The sequence below is a fragment of the Barbus barbus genome (genome assembly GCF_936440315.1).
Source record: "Barbus barbus genome assembly, chromosome: 43".
Taxonomy (NCBI): domain Eukaryota; kingdom Metazoa; phylum Chordata; class Actinopteri; order Cypriniformes; family Cyprinidae; genus Barbus; species Barbus barbus.
In genome coordinates, this window is record NC_136721.1 from 26,537,687 (window position 1) to 26,555,941 (window position 18,255).

The 18,255-nt window shown below is 43.8% G+C and overlaps 1 protein-coding gene across 3 annotated transcripts; it reads right to left on the reverse strand.

Moving 5' to 3' along the window:
* Positions 1-1,631: 1,631 nt before the first annotated feature.
* On the reverse strand, positions 1,632-9,540 carry klhl8 (kelch-like family member 8). Of its 3 annotated transcripts, none has more exons than XM_079405802.1 (10): positions 9,335-9,540; positions 8,134-8,324; positions 7,509-8,057; positions 6,679-6,865; positions 6,461-6,604; positions 4,639-4,750; positions 4,388-4,556; positions 3,607-3,766; positions 3,300-3,501; positions 1,632-3,215 (listed from the first exon to the last, which is right to left on the reverse strand). In XM_079405802.1, exons 2-10 carry the CDS (start codon positions 8,299-8,301, stop codon positions 3,092-3,094), a joined length of 1,815 nt encoding a protein of 604 aa, XP_079261928.1. In that variant the 5' UTR covers positions 8,302-8,324; positions 9,335-9,540; the 3' UTR covers positions 1,632-3,091. The 3 variants fall into 3 exon arrangements, with proteins under 3 accessions (XP_079261928.1, XP_079261926.1, XP_079261927.1); XM_079405800.1 differs by lacking the exon at positions 9,335-9,540 and adding an exon at positions 9,167-9,240; XM_079405801.1 differs by lacking the exon at positions 9,335-9,540 and adding an exon at positions 9,145-9,224.
* Positions 9,541-18,255: the final 8,715 nt, after the last annotated feature.

Genomic DNA, 18,255 nt, shown 5'->3' on the forward strand with positions numbered 1-18,255 from the left:
TGCATGTCAGAGCAAATGAGAATCATGAGGTCAAAGGAACTGCCTGAAGAGCTCAGAGACAGAATTGTGGCAAGGCACAGATCTGGCCAAGGTTACAAAAACATTTCTGCTGCACTTAAGGTTCCTAAGAGCACAGTGGCCTCCATAATCCTTAAATGGATGAAGTTTGGGACGACCAGAACCCTTCTTAGAGCTGGCCGTCTGGCCAATCTGAGCTATCGGGGGAGAAGAGCCTTGGTGAGAGAGGTAAAGAAGAACCCAAAGATCACTGTGGCTGACCTCCAGAGATGCAGTCGGGAGATGGGAGAAAGTTGTAGAAAGTCAACCATCACTGCAGCCCTCCACCAGTCGGGGCTTTATGGCAGAGTGGCCAACGGAAGCCTCTCCTCAGTGCAAGACACAAAAAAAACACTTGAAGGACTCCAAGATGGTGAGAAATAAGATTCTCTGGTCTGATGAGACCAAGATAGAACTTTTTGGCCTTAATTCTAAGCGGTATGTGTGGAGAAAACCAGGCACTGCTCATCACCTGTCCAATACAGTCCCAACAGTGAAGCATGGTGGTGGCAGCATCATGCTGTGGGGGTGTTTTTCAGCTGCAGGGACAGGACGACTGGTTGCAATCGAGGGAAAGATGAATGCGGCCAAGTACAGGGATATCCTGGACGAAAACCTTCTCCAGAGTGCTCAGGACCTCAGACTGGGCCGAAGGTTTACCTTCCAACAAGACAATGACCCTAAGCACACAGCTAAAATAACGAAGGAGTGGCTTCACAACAACTCCCTGACTGTTCTTGAATGGCCCAGCCAGAGCCCTGACTTAAACCCAATTGAGCATCTCTGGAGAGACCTAAAAATGGCTGTCCACCAACGTTTACCATCCAACCTGACAGAACTGGAGAGGATCCCCAAATCCAGGTGTGAAAAACTTGTTGCATCTTTCCCAAAAAGACTCATGGCTGTATTAGATCAAAAGGGTGCTTCTACTAAATACTGAGCAAGGGTCTGAATACTTAGGACCATGTGATATTTCAGTTTTTCTTTTTTAATTTGCAAAAATGTCAACAATTCTGTGTTTTTCTGTCAATATGGAGTGCTGTGTGTACATTTAATGAGGAAAAAAATGAACTTAAATGATTTTAGCAAATGGCTGCAATATGATATAACAATATAACATGAAGTGCAGAACCCAATGCACAAGTGTTCATGCTGACGACAGAACTGGATCCAGGTGTGAAATAACAGCAACAACAAAAGTCTCTCTGTACACAGTTAATTGTTTCTTTTGTGATTTCTAATAAAATTCAAAGTCCAAAGAGCTTGTTTCAAAACCCTTATGACAGTACATATTTTAGGACAATACATTTTGAATAAACTCTTTCACGTTTGTGTTACTTTAACCATTTTATAGCTACCAAATTGACAGTAAACAAAAATGCAGCAAATACAAATTACTCAACGTTGTCCATTAATCCGCACACATGGGTTGATGTTAGATAATCGGTTTACCGTTGAGGACAGATTGTTGTAATGTATACACGTCAGATTATTCTATTCATTCAAACAAATGGCATGAAATGCACTACCAACCTACTTCTTCCAAAGCCAGGATTTTAAAAACAGAGAAAAGTGAAAAGGAAACTGTGTTTTATTTAATTGTTACAAAGGTTTTTAAAAAAAAGTCACAAAAGAAAAAAACTGAAGGAAATAAATACCCCGATATTGAGCGAAACATTACAATGTACACATGGGTAAATATGCTAAGAGGTGTCGCTCCTCAGACAAGTCACTCTTGTTTGAGATAAATATTTATCAAATATACTGCATTTAAATCAGCAGGTACAGAAATGCAGCTAGAAGAAGAAGAAGAAGCTACAATTGATACCTAACTATCTGTGGACAGAATAAAGTTACACACATACTAAATAAATCACTCCACGAATATATTTATTGTTGTTTCACATCACTGAATGCAACATGTTAACTTTTGACACCAGAATAATGTAAAACATTGCAACAGCAGTTCTCAAATATAATCTTATCACTGGAGTCCAAACAATAATTGCTGAATACAAGCAACAATATGACTGTTTTCCAAATCTAAGATGCAAAAAAAATGCATTACATAAAATAAATATTTCATATTCAGAATTCAAAGTCATTTTCAAATAAGACTCAAGTCACATTGGAAAAAGAAAATACACAAGACTTTCTATTAAAAAAATCTCAATGCATTCCCTCATGGTATAACCGGTCTGTTTCAAAATGCACTCTCATTTATTTTTATCTAAATCATGTAAACCAGCGAACACAATACATTCAAGCCAGAAAAGCTTTACATTTGTAACAGACAAAAGCAACATATAAAAGCTTCTCGGCTTGCCGTTCATGTTTGGCAGTGAAAAGCAGAACAGAAGCACAATCCTCATCGCTCTAGACTGTTCTGCTCAAATCTAAACCTAGAACCAGATCTTATACAGGCTTCCATTCAGACAGTCTTACTGAAGTCATTCATGAGACGTGGCTTACAACAGAAGCGTTATCACTTCAAGTTAGAAATGAGTCTCTCATGAATCTCTCATTATGTCCTGATTGTACGCACGCAAACAAACACCTGGCTACAGAACAATCTCTTTTGATCGTTCTTTGTGTCCTGAAGTCACAAAACTGTGATATTTAACCTTGTGCATTTATAAGCATCTGATGTCATTCTGCCTTTCAAACACAGAAACGCTTCACTGAACTCATGTCATGGATTTTCAGAGGAATGAACTTCAAATTCTGATTCTGAACACTAGTCTGGTGTACTGATGATTTCTTACAGTCTAAGAGAGAAATTACTTTCAGCAGTTGAGGCAGCAGAAATCAGCACAAACATCAGACACAGCGATCATATGAGCTAGAAAAAAAACTTTCCACTTAAAATCAAAGCAAACACAAACTTCTCTTGACATGTAGTACACAAAAGAGTTGATTCAGTAAATACAACAGCAGACTCCTGATTCAGAGCCACATCACGGATGAATGCAGGTTTTCGGTGTGTTTAGGCAGAAGCGTTAGTGTTGTCGTGTGTCAAACTATGACAATGTGGCTACATACAGTCAGCAACGTTACTGGAGCCCTGGCCGACGTCTCGAATCTGACTGATGTGAGTGGAACAGACGGCGACTCCGGCCCCGGCCCGACAGTGAGACACAGAGCCCACCAGCTCCCATCTGGTGCAAAAACACACAAACTAATTCTATCTGAATGAAATCACAAACAGTCCTCTTCAGAAACACTCCACCGTTAAATCTCACCTGTTCATCCGGGGCTCGAAGGCCTCCACCGTATTCAGGTAGATGTTTCCATTGTGCCCCCCCACTGCAAAGACACGCCCCATCACCGTGGCAACGCCAACTCCGCCCCTGGGCGTGGTCAACTCCGCCACATACTCCCACTGATTGGTCCTGGGGTCGAAGCGCTCCACTGAGCTCAGAGGAGAATTATCGTCAAACCCACCTTCAGACAAACACAAGCACATGAAGCGCACAGATATCACTCAGCAGAGCGTAGCTGAGCTTGTTTTCACTTAAATTATGAAGACGGACAAATTCTGATCATTACCAACAACGTAGAGGCATCCGTTGAGTTCGCTGACACCGTTTCCAGCACGCCGCTGGCCCATCTCTCGCACATCTGTCCATTTGTTCAGATGAGGGTCGAAGCGCTCCACGCTGGACAGAGACGCGACGCCGTCATTTCCCCCGACCGCGTAAACATAGCCCTGATGAAGACGCCACACCAACACAATCAAACCCCGACACTCAGGATCAGAAGTCATTTACCCTCTCAAAGCAATAGAATAGAAGTGAAAGCTTGTCTGGGCTGGTGAATACTGTGTACAGCCGGGCTAGACGATACAGTTAAAATATGTTATGATCAAAGAAGTTGTCTGTATTGCTCAATGAATCTCTTATTTACACATTGCTAGTTATAATGAAAGGATTCACCAGTGTGTAGAACACAGTTTATTCTTTTTTTTTTTTTATTTCTACCTCATGAAATATATCTTCTTAACTGAACACATGATGTTAACTAGCCACAAAAGCTGTAATATGGTTTAGCTGTATACTCCTGCCATGTGGATATTCCTCTGACACGCTTCACTCACAAATAACAGATTACTTCCCGATTATCCCACTGAAAACACACACATTCTGCCCTCAACACTGTCACAGATCGCTCACAGATGCATGGTCACAATCATGAAGTGAAACTGGCTTATTGTCTTTATAAGTTAAACCTTTAACATTACAGCCATAGTGATATGGCTAATATCTGATGGGCAGTCCTAGTGTACAGTGGTGTGTAAGTGACTCAGGATGAGGCTGTCTTGCTTTCATACCCCCAGCGCCACAGATCCCACGCCTCCTCTGGGTGTGTTCATAGGAGCCACGGCGCTCCAGCGGTCCGACTCGATGTCGTAACGCTCCACGTCACTAAAGCAGGAGTTATCATCCAGACCGCCGATAGCGTAGATGGGTCCGCCGTGAGCAGCCAGCGCAATCCCCCTCCTGACCAACACAAACGCAGGAGAATCTCTCACTCGGTGTGCATGTTTTGCTTTGTCTCATTCTGTCTTGCTATTTGTCATACCGTTTTGTGTTCATGGATGCTTTCATCATCCATTTGTTGGTATGTGGATCAAACATCTCCATGTTCCCGAGGTGCTCGTTGCCATCATGGCCTCCAACAGCATACACTTTCCCTTTGAAATGATGAAAGTGAACTTTTATTAGTATGTTTGAGTCATTTATTGTAAGCAGGAGGTTCCAGTATTCACTGTAACTTTTACTTGCGTACTACTTTGTCCGACACGGACTAAAAATCTAATAAAACTAAATTTGATCTGTTTTCTAACAGAATTATTTAACCAGAATTGGGTTAGGGATGTTTGCTATTGACAAATCAACACCTTGATATTTTCTTGAGTTTAGTCTATATGAATAGAAGATATATGCACCGTATTATTTATAAGAGTCTTATATTGTACTAGTTTACTCTCATTAATATTAATTGATCTCAATTGAAAACATTTACAGAAAACAGGTCTTAATTATTCACTGTAATAAAACGTTTAATTATATACAACAGTGATATTGAAGTCTCAACATGTAGCTTTTATTACAGCAGAAAACAGTGATGAACAATCCTCATTACAAATTTGGGAAGACGGTAAATGCGTGTTTTCAAATGCCTGTTATAAGCGACAAAAACTACAGCGTTAAACATTCAATATTCACGCGTGTATAGCTGATGTGTGCGAGCTTGTCAAGTGAATATCCCTTTCTCACAGACATCAGTTTGTTGTTCAAATGTCAAAAACGAGTGAGTAAACCAAAGCACAATTTACTTAATGGTAAGGGGAGAGAGAGTGAGAGAGAGAGAGAGAGAGAGGATGCCCGCAGAGCTGAATTAGGCTTATACCCCCTGAAGATTGAGATCCAGAAGAGATGTGTTCAGTTCTGGCATCACCTCCATCAATCTGATCCTGATTCAATCCGATATAAAGCCCTCCTCGCCAATGAAACCGCAGCAGAATCTCATCCTCTAAACACACTCGCTCTTCAGCTAGTCCATAAAACCCAGCTCCTCGCTGACTACAGCTTCAACCCCAAAACCATTAGTAAAGAACTTGACAAAAATCTAAAAGACACTCATGATGAATCTCTAAAAATACACTTTGACCTTCAAAATAAACTCCAATGCTACTCTAACCCTAAACAGAACCACTAAAGTTGATAATTATTTATTGATTAAACCATTTAAAGAAAGACAAATCCTCTCTAAATACAGATGAAGTAAGCATGATTTAGAAATAGAGAGAGGAAGACAGACAAACATGGCCAGAGCGAGAGCAGAGGATCTGTAGACACTGATCTACAGCAAATAGAGGACGAGAAACACTTTCTGCTGATTTGTCCTAAATATCACAATGTGAGGGAAACACTTCTCCCCAGATCTGAAGCCCTGATCCCATCATTTACTGAACTTACTGAGAAAATGCCCTTCTTACTTGGAGAAGATGATAACAACAAGGGGTTGTTCCCTGCATTATTACAGCAAAACGTCTTGTGATTACAGTAAAGAGCAGCGCTAATGCTATTAAAGTAAAGATGCTGTACCATAGAGCAAAAAATAAGAACAGTGAAAGTAAAATACATTTTAATGAGCATAATTAAGTGTGAAAATGACTGAAGGAAATATCTGTTCGCTAAATCAACTAAGCCAACTAACTTTTAACATTCTTTTGGACTCTGTTACGAATATTTTTTTTAAATGACATGCAATGAAAATACAGGTTACTCAGTATCAGCCTAGTTCTGGAAAAAGTGGTATCGGTGCATTCCTACTTCAAAACCCTTCTGTAATTATCCTTTAATCGTTGTTTTATTTGCATTTCATATCTCTTTCTCACCTGCTACTGAAATCACTCCCACATGTCTGCGTCTGCTGTTCATTTCAGGCCCGAAGAACCAGCTGTTTTTACTGATGGAGTAACACTCGATGCTGCGGAAGGGGTCACCGGAGCCGCCCCGTCCTCCGACGCAGAACAACACACCTGTCAAGAGATCTTTGTTAAAGACAGCAGAGGAACACAAGAGTGACAGAAGAATCACGGCTGTATCTCCTGACCTGCGGTGTGCTTGCGGGGAGTCGTACGGATCGAATACTCAAAGTCAGGAACGCTCTTGTTACTAAGGTGCAAATGATAATTCCTAGCTTCGTCCAAAAGGTCTCTGCAGTTCAAATTGGCCTTGATCATCTCCTCTTTGGCAACAGTGGCTGTGAGGAAATCCACCGACAGCAGAGGAAGACGCACCTGTGTGAGAAAAGCCCATCAGAACAGCTTTTGAATACATTTGCTAACAAGAGCTTAAAAGGATCCAAGCTTGTTTCTGAAATGTGATGTTGGATCTGTACAGCGCCACCACTCGCTGGCCACAAACTGAAGCTGGATCCTACAGCATACTTCAACATTTGGCAGGATATTTCAGCGGGCAAATTTCCTCAGAAGAGGTCATCTTCTCTTTTTTACTACAAGACCTTCCCCACTCGTCCAGTGTGAGTAAAAGGGCTGGTAAAATCACTCTGGACCCAGAACACTTCTTCTCTGAACTGCTGCGGTCCGGCCGGAGCACTGAGCACCAGGACGGCCATAGACAGAAGAACAGTCTCTTCCCTCAGGCAATCCATCTCATGAACACTTAACTTGGCAGTAAATGTGTAAAACACAGCACTATTTATACATTTATTTATTTTTTGTATATTGTTATTTCCTATTCACTTATTCTTTCTATTATATGCATCTTGTCACTGTCATTCTGCTTATGCTGTGGAAGCAAAACAAATTCCTCGTATGTGAAAACATATCTGACAGCAATGCTCTTTCTGATTCTGATACTAAAAAGTGTGAGTTAAAATGATCCCCAACACACTTTCCACGCCTGCCCTGAGCAGCTAACCTGAGACATGATCTGATCCAGCCAGACGTCGTGGTGTTTCAGATTGGCTTTGAGCCATTTGACGGCGGCGTTGTACACCTGCGTCTCAGACTGAATGTTCAGGTCACTGGAGGCCAGCAGCGTCTTGAGGTGCTGCGGCGAGACGCAGATGAAATCCTCGCACTCCACCACTTCGCTGAAATGCTCACAGGCGTAGCGGTCGGCCATGTCCATCAGGTCCACCCTGTTGTGACTCTCTGCAAAGGTGCGGACGGCCAGACAGTTGGAGGGGTGGAAGTGTGCTTTCATGTATTCACAGCAGGCCCGTGCGATCAGCTCCACCTGCAGGATACACGCCGCGTACAGCAGCGGCTGGACGTTATCCACCGTCAGTGTTAGCCGCGAGGAGTACGCGAAGCGCACCAGGTCCTGGATAGCATCGGCATCAAAATCTCGTATCTCAATCAAGTCCTGTTTGGCCTCGGCCATATCGGAGAGGAACATGGCGCGAAAGTACGGCACCACGCAGGCCAGAACCAGTTTGTGACATGGTATCAGTCTGTTCCCAACCTCGAGTGAAAAACAAAAGGGAGAGAATTAGAAACAGAAGAAGCTGCTGTGTGACTATATTCACTGCATCAGATACCTTCAGAGTGACGTCACACAGCTCTCCGTTCTCGTAAAACTGCCTGAGGGAGTTGTGGAAATCCTTCCAGGCCTCTTTGGCCTCAAACACGAACGATCCGTCCGCGTCACCTTCGCTATTAAACGGCTGCGACGAGCGTTTCTGCTGCTTCCCATGTTCCGGCACCATGTCTCGCTCACACACGCCGACACCTGCGCACACACACACACACACACGTTCAAGAGTAATCGGAGTATAGAACAGACTCTGAACACATAATATACTCAAATAGAATAAAATACATCTCAAACGAGAAGACGGTTAAATCCCATGATTGACATGCTGTTCACGGTCTCTGTTAAACGGCTCTTCTGAATGGACTCTGTGTTTGCACACCACACACACACACTCTTTCTCTCTCTCTCTCTCTCTCACACACACACACACACACACACATCATCTTTGTTCCAGAGTCACAGTGCAGTTATTCTTTATACTGAGAAACAGACACTTTTAACAGTGACTCAAGTAGATCATAATCATAAACATATTCATCTGAGGATCACTGCTCACATGATATGAAAATGACTAAGAAAAATTTAAAGTACTACAAAGATTTTATGGCATCTTTTTAAATATTTGAAAGCTGGTATTGGACCAACTACACTTTATCCCTTCAAAAACGCTACACAGAGATATACAGATATATAAATATTTGAAAGAAACTAGATAATCACTGGCAAAGACATTAAATGCTATCAATAAATGAACCACTTTGTTGTTTTTATCGTATAAAGAAACCGCTTTAAAGCTGTTTGTCAATTTTCGTTAATACATTGCATTAAAACCCTATTTCTTTTAACACCGTTTGTTTTCTGTACAATAAATTATTTGTAATTGTTTAAACCAAAACATGACAGCATGAGCTAAAACGTCAACACAACAAACGGGACGGATTCACGAGCAGGAAATATCAGAGATGAACCCTTCTGACTGTTCGCAATTAAACAAAATAAAACTAAATTCAATTACATGTGTGAATTTGATGTTTTACCGCATTTTCAACAGCCTCAATTCCACTATGATCGGATCGACGGCACTTCCGCGTTCTGAGGCGCTATGAACTCTGGACTTTGTAGTCCAAACCAATGAAACGCTTTGACTCTGTCACGTGTTCCACAGACAGATCTGGGGTGTATTCCAGAAAGCACAGTTAACTTACCGTCAGCTAAACCCTGAACTTTCGGTTGATTAACCCCAAATCTTGCTTACTCGAGGTATGTGGTTCCAAAAACGCGTCCGGAGTAAGTTCATTCAACACAGAGTATGTTGCTGGTTAAGACTCAAGACATTCTCAACAGAGCGACGAATCGACGAGTCACTATGGAAACGGACGCTGCGTGCCATGCGGTTTCTTTCTTCTTCTTTGGTTCAATGGTCATTTACATGCTCAGTGCATGTCGCCACCTAAATGATGGTTGTGTAGTCATTTATCTTTTTTTCAGTTTAATCTTTAATCCTTGAGAATATGTATTTTGTTTGTTTGATGATAATTATATATTAAGTCATATCAGATATGTATTTTTATTATAGAAATACATTATAGAAAAAGCCGCTCCATATGTGAGATGATCATATAAAATGTACTAAATATATAAAATATAATAAATTAATTATTACCTTGTCATAAGTGTTTTATAATGTATACAGATAACTGTTATATATGCCAATAAAATAAATATAATAACCATATTAGAATATTACATTATTTATTACTTATATTAGCACTTTATAATTAACATATCATACAATGCATACATATACATACATACATACATACATGCATGCATACATATACATACAGTGACGCGTGTCCCGAGCGCTCGTCAGCGTCGCCCTGGAAACGAAGGAGAAACACCTGCGCACCATCATCACCGGCCGGCCGGTCACAGCTGAGGCCAATTAATCTTCGGCTACAAAAGCCGCGGTGACATGCACGACAGGGAGAGAGATCTCCTGACGACTCCGGAGCTAATGCCTGGCTTTCTTCTCTTCTCTCCCCAGAAAGCAGCGTGTGACCGGCCTGCCAACCCATGAGAGCACCGCCACAAGTCTTCACGCCTGGGAAAGCGCACGAGGAGACATCGTGAACCACCCCAAGCGGCACCAAGGGCCGAGGTGAAAGTAAATGTCCGGCCGTTTTTATGTGTGCTTACAGAGCTGCGGCGGGCTGGACTGACCGCCAACCCCCGGAAATGCCACCTTGCCCTGTTCGAAGCCAAGTACCTGGGTTTCCAGGTAGGTCGGGGCTTGGTAAAACCTCAGGAGAAGAAAGTGGTGGCCATCCTCTCCGCTCCGCAGCCCACCACTAAGACCCAGGTACGAGCTTTTTTGGGGTTGGCGGGATATTATCGCTGTTTTATCCCTAACTTCTCCTCCTTAGCAGCTCCTAGGGATGGGTATCGTTAAGGTTTTAACGGTATTACTACTCTTACCGATACTGCTTATCGATCCGGTACTTTAACGGTATTCTTATCGGTACTTTTTGTTTTACTTTGTTTCTTTGTTCATATTCTTACAGTATCTTATCTTATGTATATAAAACACTAAAAATGCCTGCACTTCATCAATTTGTAAATGCACCAGTGTGCAGGTATTTTTAGTGTTTTATATACATAAGATAAGATACAGTAACAACATGAACAAAGAAACAAAGTAAAACAAACTGACAAATACAATAAAACAAACACACAAACGAAATGAAATAAACAGTGCTTTCATTTTTCCATGAAGGTCTACTAATATTAATGTTCAGGTAAGTAATAGTTACAAAAGTAATCAAATGTAAATGAGCACTGCATAGTTTTCACTGTATGTACTGATAGATTTATGTTTATTAAAGCTATAACGTTGTTCAGATTAAGAGCTGTGGGTGATTTTCTCTTTGCATTTTGTTCTTTGATTAACATTGATGGCTCAAGCTCCAGTCTGACACTTTAAGACAATATACTGACACGCATCGGATTTTCTCCCAACTGTTCTCGTCCACTTAAAACATAAAAGTGAAGACTCTCATAACCGGCCATTTTGACACATTGTGTGTGTATTTTTTGGCATTTTTTATTTCGACGCGCCCGAAGCTCAAAGTGTACTTTGCTTGTCCGTTTTGGAGCACGCCGCCGCGCAGGCACACGCGCGCACACACATTTCAGCCTGGCATCACTTGTGCAGATTGTACTTTCAACGTTTTACTATCAAATATGTCCTGCAATGTAGCAACAGTAAAGACGGCATTTTATAACAATCACTGATTGAGCTGATTCAGATGTTAAGTTTTGGTTCGGAGGAACGAATCCGCGCCTCTATGAAGGGAAGGGAGTTGTGCTAGAAGAAATGCGGCTATAATCCTTGGAAGCCAAAATCGAAAAAAATAAAATAAAATACTTAGCTTAATATAACAGCCACAGGCCTAAAGTGTGAGCAGATGTTTGAATAGTTGGTTCTCTCTTCTATCATAATTAAACAGGACTTTCATGTTGCGTGTGCTGAAATTCCTCCGCGTGAGCGCGATCTGGCTTCTGAATTGCGCATAGCAAAAATGCATCATAGACAAATGTTTGAATATTATTGCACATAAAAACAGCTGGCGACATTATATATATATATATAGAGAGAGAGAGAGAGAGCGAGAGCAACAATTAATGTATGTGTGTTTTCTTAATTTCTCCAATACCGACAGAAGTACCGATAACGTCAGAGCTTATCGATACTCTGGTCTTTCATAATTTAGCCCCGAGACCGATTTAATACCGAGTTTCGGTACCCATCCCTAGCAGCTCCCCTGACAGACCTGACCCGGAAGGGACAGCCGGAAAAGGTCTCATGGAGTCCCGAGGCAGACCAGGCTTTCCAGCACATAAAATCCGCCCTCACCTCAGAGCCCGTTCTACAGGCTCCAGATTTTGGCTGTCCCTTCCTCCTCCAAGCAGACGTGTCCGACACAGGGTTGGGAGCTGTCCTCTCCCAAGTGGTGGACGGTGAAGAGCATCCTGTCGTCTACATCAGTCGAAAGCTGACCCCAGCGGAACGTCGGTACGCCACGGTCGAGCGGGAGGCGCTAGCCGTCAAGTGGGCAGTCCTGGAGCTCAGGTATTATCTCCTCGGTCGTAAATTCTCCCTCATTCCTGATCACGCTCCCTTACAGTGGATGGCACGGGCCAAAGACACCAACGCACGAGTGACTCAGTGGTTCCTGGTGCTCCAGGACTTCCACTTCGACGTGCGACATCGGGCGGGGTCAGCCAACGCTAATGTAGACGGACTCTCCCGGGTCTGGGCAGCTTTCGCAGGTCTGTCAGGGCTCACCTCCCACCCACCCTTATTTTCCCCTTTGTCTCGCAGGACCAGGACAACGCTTAGGGTGGGGAGTGTGACGCGTGTCCCGAGCGCTCGTCAGCGTCGCCCTGGAAACGAAGGAGAAACACCTGCGCACCATTATCACCGGCCAATTAACCTTCGGCTACAAAAGCCGCGGTGACATGCACGACAGGGAGAGAGATCTCCTGACGACTCCGGAGCTAATGCCTGGCTTTCTTCTCTTCTCTCCCCAGAAAGCAGCGTGTGACCGGCCTGCCAACCCACGAGAGCACCGCCACAAGTCTTCACGCCTGGGAAAGCGCACGAGGAGACACCTGCAAGCACTTCACGGAGCACGTCACTTATCACGAAAGCCACTTTGTAAATAAAGCCACCCTCCGGGGACTTATTTTGAACTCCTCTTGTCATGTGATCCTTCGCCCCGTGACAATACATACATACATACATACATGTATGTGTATATATATGTGTATATACACTCACCTAAAGCTGTGATATATGAGAATGGGCCGACTGATTCAAGCTGATAGAAGAGCAACTTTGACTGAAATAACCACTCGTTACAACCAAGGTATGCAGCAAAGCATTTGTGAAGCCACAACACGCACAACCTTGAGGCGGATGGGCTACAACAGCAGAAGACCCCACCGGGTACCACTCATCTCCACTACAAATAGGAAAAAGAGGCTACAATTTGCACGAGCTCACCAAAATTGGACGGTTGAAGACTGGAAAAATGTTGCCTGGTCTGATGAGTCTCGATTTCTGTCGAGACATTCAGATGGTAGAGTAAGAATTTGGCGTAAACAGAATGAGAACATGGATCCATCATGCCTTGTTACCACTGTGCAGGCTGGTGGTGGTGGTGTAATGGTGTGGGGGATGTTTTCTTGGCACACTTTAGGCCCCTTAGTGCCAATTGAGCATCGTTTGAATGCCACGGCCTACCTGAGCATTGTTTCTGACCATGTCCATCCCTTTATGACCACCATGTACCCATCCTCTGATGGCTACTTCCAGCAGGATAATGCACCATGTCACAAAGCTCGAATCATTTCAAATTGGTTTCTTGAACATGACAATGAGTTCACTGTACTAAAATGGCCCCCACAGTCACCAGATCTCAACCCAATAGAGCATCTTTGGGATGTGGTGGAACGGGAGCTTCGTGCCCTGGATGTGCATCCCACAAATCTCCATCAACTGCAAGATGCTATCCTATCAATATGGGCCAACATTTCTAAAGAATGCTTACAGCACCTTGTTGAATCAATGCCACGTAGAATTAAGGCAGTTCTGAAGGCGAAAGGGGGTCAAACACCGTATTAGTATGGTGTTCCTAATAATCCTTTAGGTGAGTATATATATATATATATATATATATATATATATATATATATATATATATATATATATATATATATATAAGGAGTAAAACATTATATAATATTACTTTATATGATTTAGCCTTATATTTATATATATATATATATATATATACACACATAAGGCTATTGTCACGGAATGACCCTCGGACAAAGGAAATGATGGTTAAAACAGGTGAGTTTATTGTCAACAACTGATGCGGGTGCAGAGAAAAGGTGAGTAACTTGATGATAGGAAGGTATTCTTGACTAGACGGAGATGACGACTGTGGTTCTTGGTTCGCAGGAGATCGTGGAGCGGAGAAGGATGGAAGCACACACCGCAGAGATGGAATGGAGCGTGATCCTGTAGCTGCGGAGACTGGAGGAGACGATGGAGCTGGGAGAGGGAGACAACACTGAAGAAGAGACAAAAGGTGAGTGAAGCAGGTAAGTATCTCAATGAATCTGGGAAGTTTCAGAGAGAGGGTCCACAATGTCGAGACGAGATCGGACATTGAGTGAAGTGAGGTGTGTGCTTTTGAAGGTTGGCTGATGAGGGTGCTGATGACTTGCAGGTGTGTTGATTAATACTACGGTGAAAGTGAGCGTTGTGATTGGGTGATTGAGCCTGACCGATCTGTGACATCATGAAGCTTCATCTCGCCACCACTACCATTTTCTACATTATTAATGTTGATGAATCTTTACATATTTACACTTGAACATAACTGTAAAATGTTTGTAGAGACAATAGAGTTTGATTAAAGAGTGTTTACTTAGCACAATTCCATCCAAATCAGTTTGAAGGCAGTTGAAAAACCTGACAGTGACAGGAAGGAACTTTTATATCTGTGCTGTGGTGGATCATGGGAGATGGGAGAAACCACATTTGGAGGATGATGGGGGTTGTTTGTTGTTTGAAAATCAAAAAGCCTTACACTGAAGAAATATGTTTACATGGCTGTGAAATAATAATTTCATTGATTAAGTTAGGTACAAAATGCATGTATGACCCAGAGCTGTTGAGAAACAGAGTTGCGACACTCCCATAGGCTTCCAGCGTGTCATGGAGCAGCCAATAGTTCCAAACAACCGATAGTTTCAGCATTGAAGCTCATTCATTTCAGTGCTTCTCAAGCACAGTTGCCAGAAATGTTTGGAAATTACAGCATTTTTTGCCATTTTAACGCATTAGTTTACCTCTCGGAAATCTGACCAGTAGTTGTATTTTATGAAACGCGTTATAGTTAATGTTTATTTTTAGATAATAGGCAGTATATGCTATATTTGCAGTTAGATAACGTGAGAAACACCTTAATAGCGATCATAATCAGATGCTGGTTGTTTTACATCTTTCTGTAATCTTTCTCTCCTGAAGGAAGTTGAATTAACCCTATTAATTTCAGTATCTTTGGAGCATTTTCACTGGTAAGTTGATGAAATAACTGCTTTTTAAAATATTCTAACGCCTTAGCTGACCTATTCTTGAATAGTATTTAATAGTGGTATTTTCATGTCGTCAGGTTTAATAATATTTATCATTAGATAATAGCTAGTGAGACTATTAGATGTTTATTATATTGTTATAGATGTATTGTTACGTGAGTACAGATCTGGACACAGGGGTAAGCATGAACAATGAATGGTTTATTGAATTGGTAGGTCAGAATTGAAGACGGGGAACTTGAGGTGAGTAATCCAACACTGAGTTTGTCCAGGGAGGTGAATACTGGGAGTAACAGGAATCCTTTGCCTTTCAGGAACTTGTGGAGACGGAGACCAGGAGAACAGGGGGACCGGAGATCGGGAGCACACACCTCAGCGTGGAGTTTGGAGCTGCAGATGACATTCACAACTGGAGGAAGAGAATTCAGGTAAGTAACACAGGTAAGTCACTTTGCTAGTATCAGCCGATAGTACCAGTAGGTTGAGTCCACTTTGCATTAACGAGATCGGACCCTGGATGAAGCTGAGGTGTGTGCTTATAAACTGTGCCTGATTGATGAGTTGATGAGGGACAGGTGCAGGTGATTAGTATTCAGGAGAGGCTGTGCGTTGTGACTGGCTGAGGGGAGAACCTGACCGACTTGTAACAGTATCGTGCATGCTGCATATTACTGCATATTCGGTCAGGTTCTCCCCTCAGCCAGTCACAACGCACAACCTCTCCGGCCCATGGCCCATGGTGAGTGCTATTCAACCCTCTCTAAGTTGAAACCCTCCTTGACTCCGGCTCAGCGGGCAATTTCATTGCTGGAAGTCTCTGTCGCCAGCTCCGACTCCCGACTTCGGCCACTGAAACCATCTATCAGATCCAATCCATAACTGGAAAACCGCTCACTCGACGTCACGTCAAGACCAGTGTGGGGCCCATTCAACTCCAGATAGGGCTATTTCACGTCAGAACTCTACATTTGCTGGTTCTGGAGGGCTCCACTGTGGATATCATTTTCGGACATCCTTGACTGGTGCAGCATAATCCCATCCTCTCTAGGAGCACGGGAGAGGTACTAAAGTGGGGTGACAGCTGCTTCTCTCGATGTTTCCCGGATCTCCCTTAGCCCTTGCCTTCGGTTCCTGTTCCATTACCCATCCAATCCACCTCCGTCGAGAAGCAGTCTCGAAATTCCATAATTTTATACCCCCTTTAGCGACGTTTTCTGCTCCAAGAGAGCTGCACAGCTACCACCACATCGGCCATGGGACTGTGTTATCGACCTCATTCCGGGTGAGTCAATGCCCCGCGGCAAGATCTATCCTCTGTCACTTCCCGAACGGAAGGCCATGGAGGAGTACATTGAGGAGGCCTTGAAGCAAGGTTACATCATACCATCGACATCCCCTGCTGCTTCTAGCTTCTTCTTTGTGGCAAAAAAGGAATGAGGCTTGCGTCCATGCATTGACTACAGAAAAGTCAACAATATCACTATCAAGTTCCGGTATCCTCTTCCCCTCATCCCGGCAGCCCTGGAACATCTACGCGGTGCCACCATCTTCACCAAGTTGGACCTCCACAGCGCGTACAACCTCATTCGCATTCGTCAGGGAAACGAATGGAAGACTGCCTTCGTGACCCCTACTGGCCACTATGAGTACAGGGTAATGCCAGTTTATCCATCGTGTCGTCATTGTGTATATTGACGACATCCTAATTTACTCCCGGAGCCTGGCCGAACATCGCCACCTCGTTGCGGAGGTCCTCCAGCAGTTGAAGAAGTTCCAGTTGTACCTCAAAGCTGAAAAATGTCTTTTCCACCAACCCTCAGTTCACTTCCTGGGATACATCATTGATAGTGGTGGCATTCGCATGGACGAGGGGAAGGTGGAGGCTTCATTATGAACTACAGTACCATCACCAGTCCACTCACCGACTTCCTCAAAGGAAAGGCCAAGTCTCTGTCCTGGAACCCCACTGCCACAGAGCTTTCCATACTCTCAAGAAGGCTTTCACCAGCGCACCGCTCCTTGTCCATCCCAACCCGGAAGTCCCTTTCGTCGTGGAAAGTTGACACCTCAACCACGGGAGTAGGAGCGGTGCTTTCTCAGCAGCAGGGGACTCCTCCGAAACTCCATCCATGCACCTTCTTCTCCCGGAAACTCAGCCCGGCGGAGAGAAACTACGACATTGGCAATCGTGAACTCCTGGCCATTAAATTAACCTTAGAGGAGTGGAGGCACTGGTTGGAGGGCGCAGCACATCCCTTTCTAGTACTAACTGACCATAAGAACTTACAATATCTTCGGGATGCTAAACGACTCAATCCCCGTCAAGCCCGATGGGCATTATTCTTCGCCCGATTCCATTTCAAGATTTCCTATCACCCAGGCCCACGAAACGTCAAAGCTGACGCCCTTTCCCGTATTCATGCACCCGAAGAAACACCGGAACAGACAGAGAAGATAATTCCCGCAGAGCTCATCTCCAGCCCGATCCAGTGGACGTCTCCACCAGTCGCCTCCCCAACTCCTCCTGCCACTCCACCGGGCTGCCCACCTGACCATCAGTACGTACCACGGACACAATGTACACCCCTCATTCACTCCACGCACACTTCTTTGGGCACTGGACACCCAGGGGTCAACAACACTCTCTTGTTGTTAAAAGATCGCTTCTGGTGGCCCAATATGGCCAGGGACGTGAGAAGGTTCGTGCAGGGCTGCCCTGACTGTGCCATATCTAAGAGTCCCCATCAACTTCCAGCCGGTAAACTCCTTCCATTACCCACACCTAACCGTCCGTGGTCACACCTAGGAGTAGATTTCATAACGGAGCTACCCTCAGGCTATCACCCACAGTCTAACGGGCAAGCCGAACGTAAGATCCAGGAGTTGGGGCGCTTCCTGAGAACCTTCTGCCACGGCCACCAGGACTCCTGGAACCAGTTCCTAGGCTGGGCCG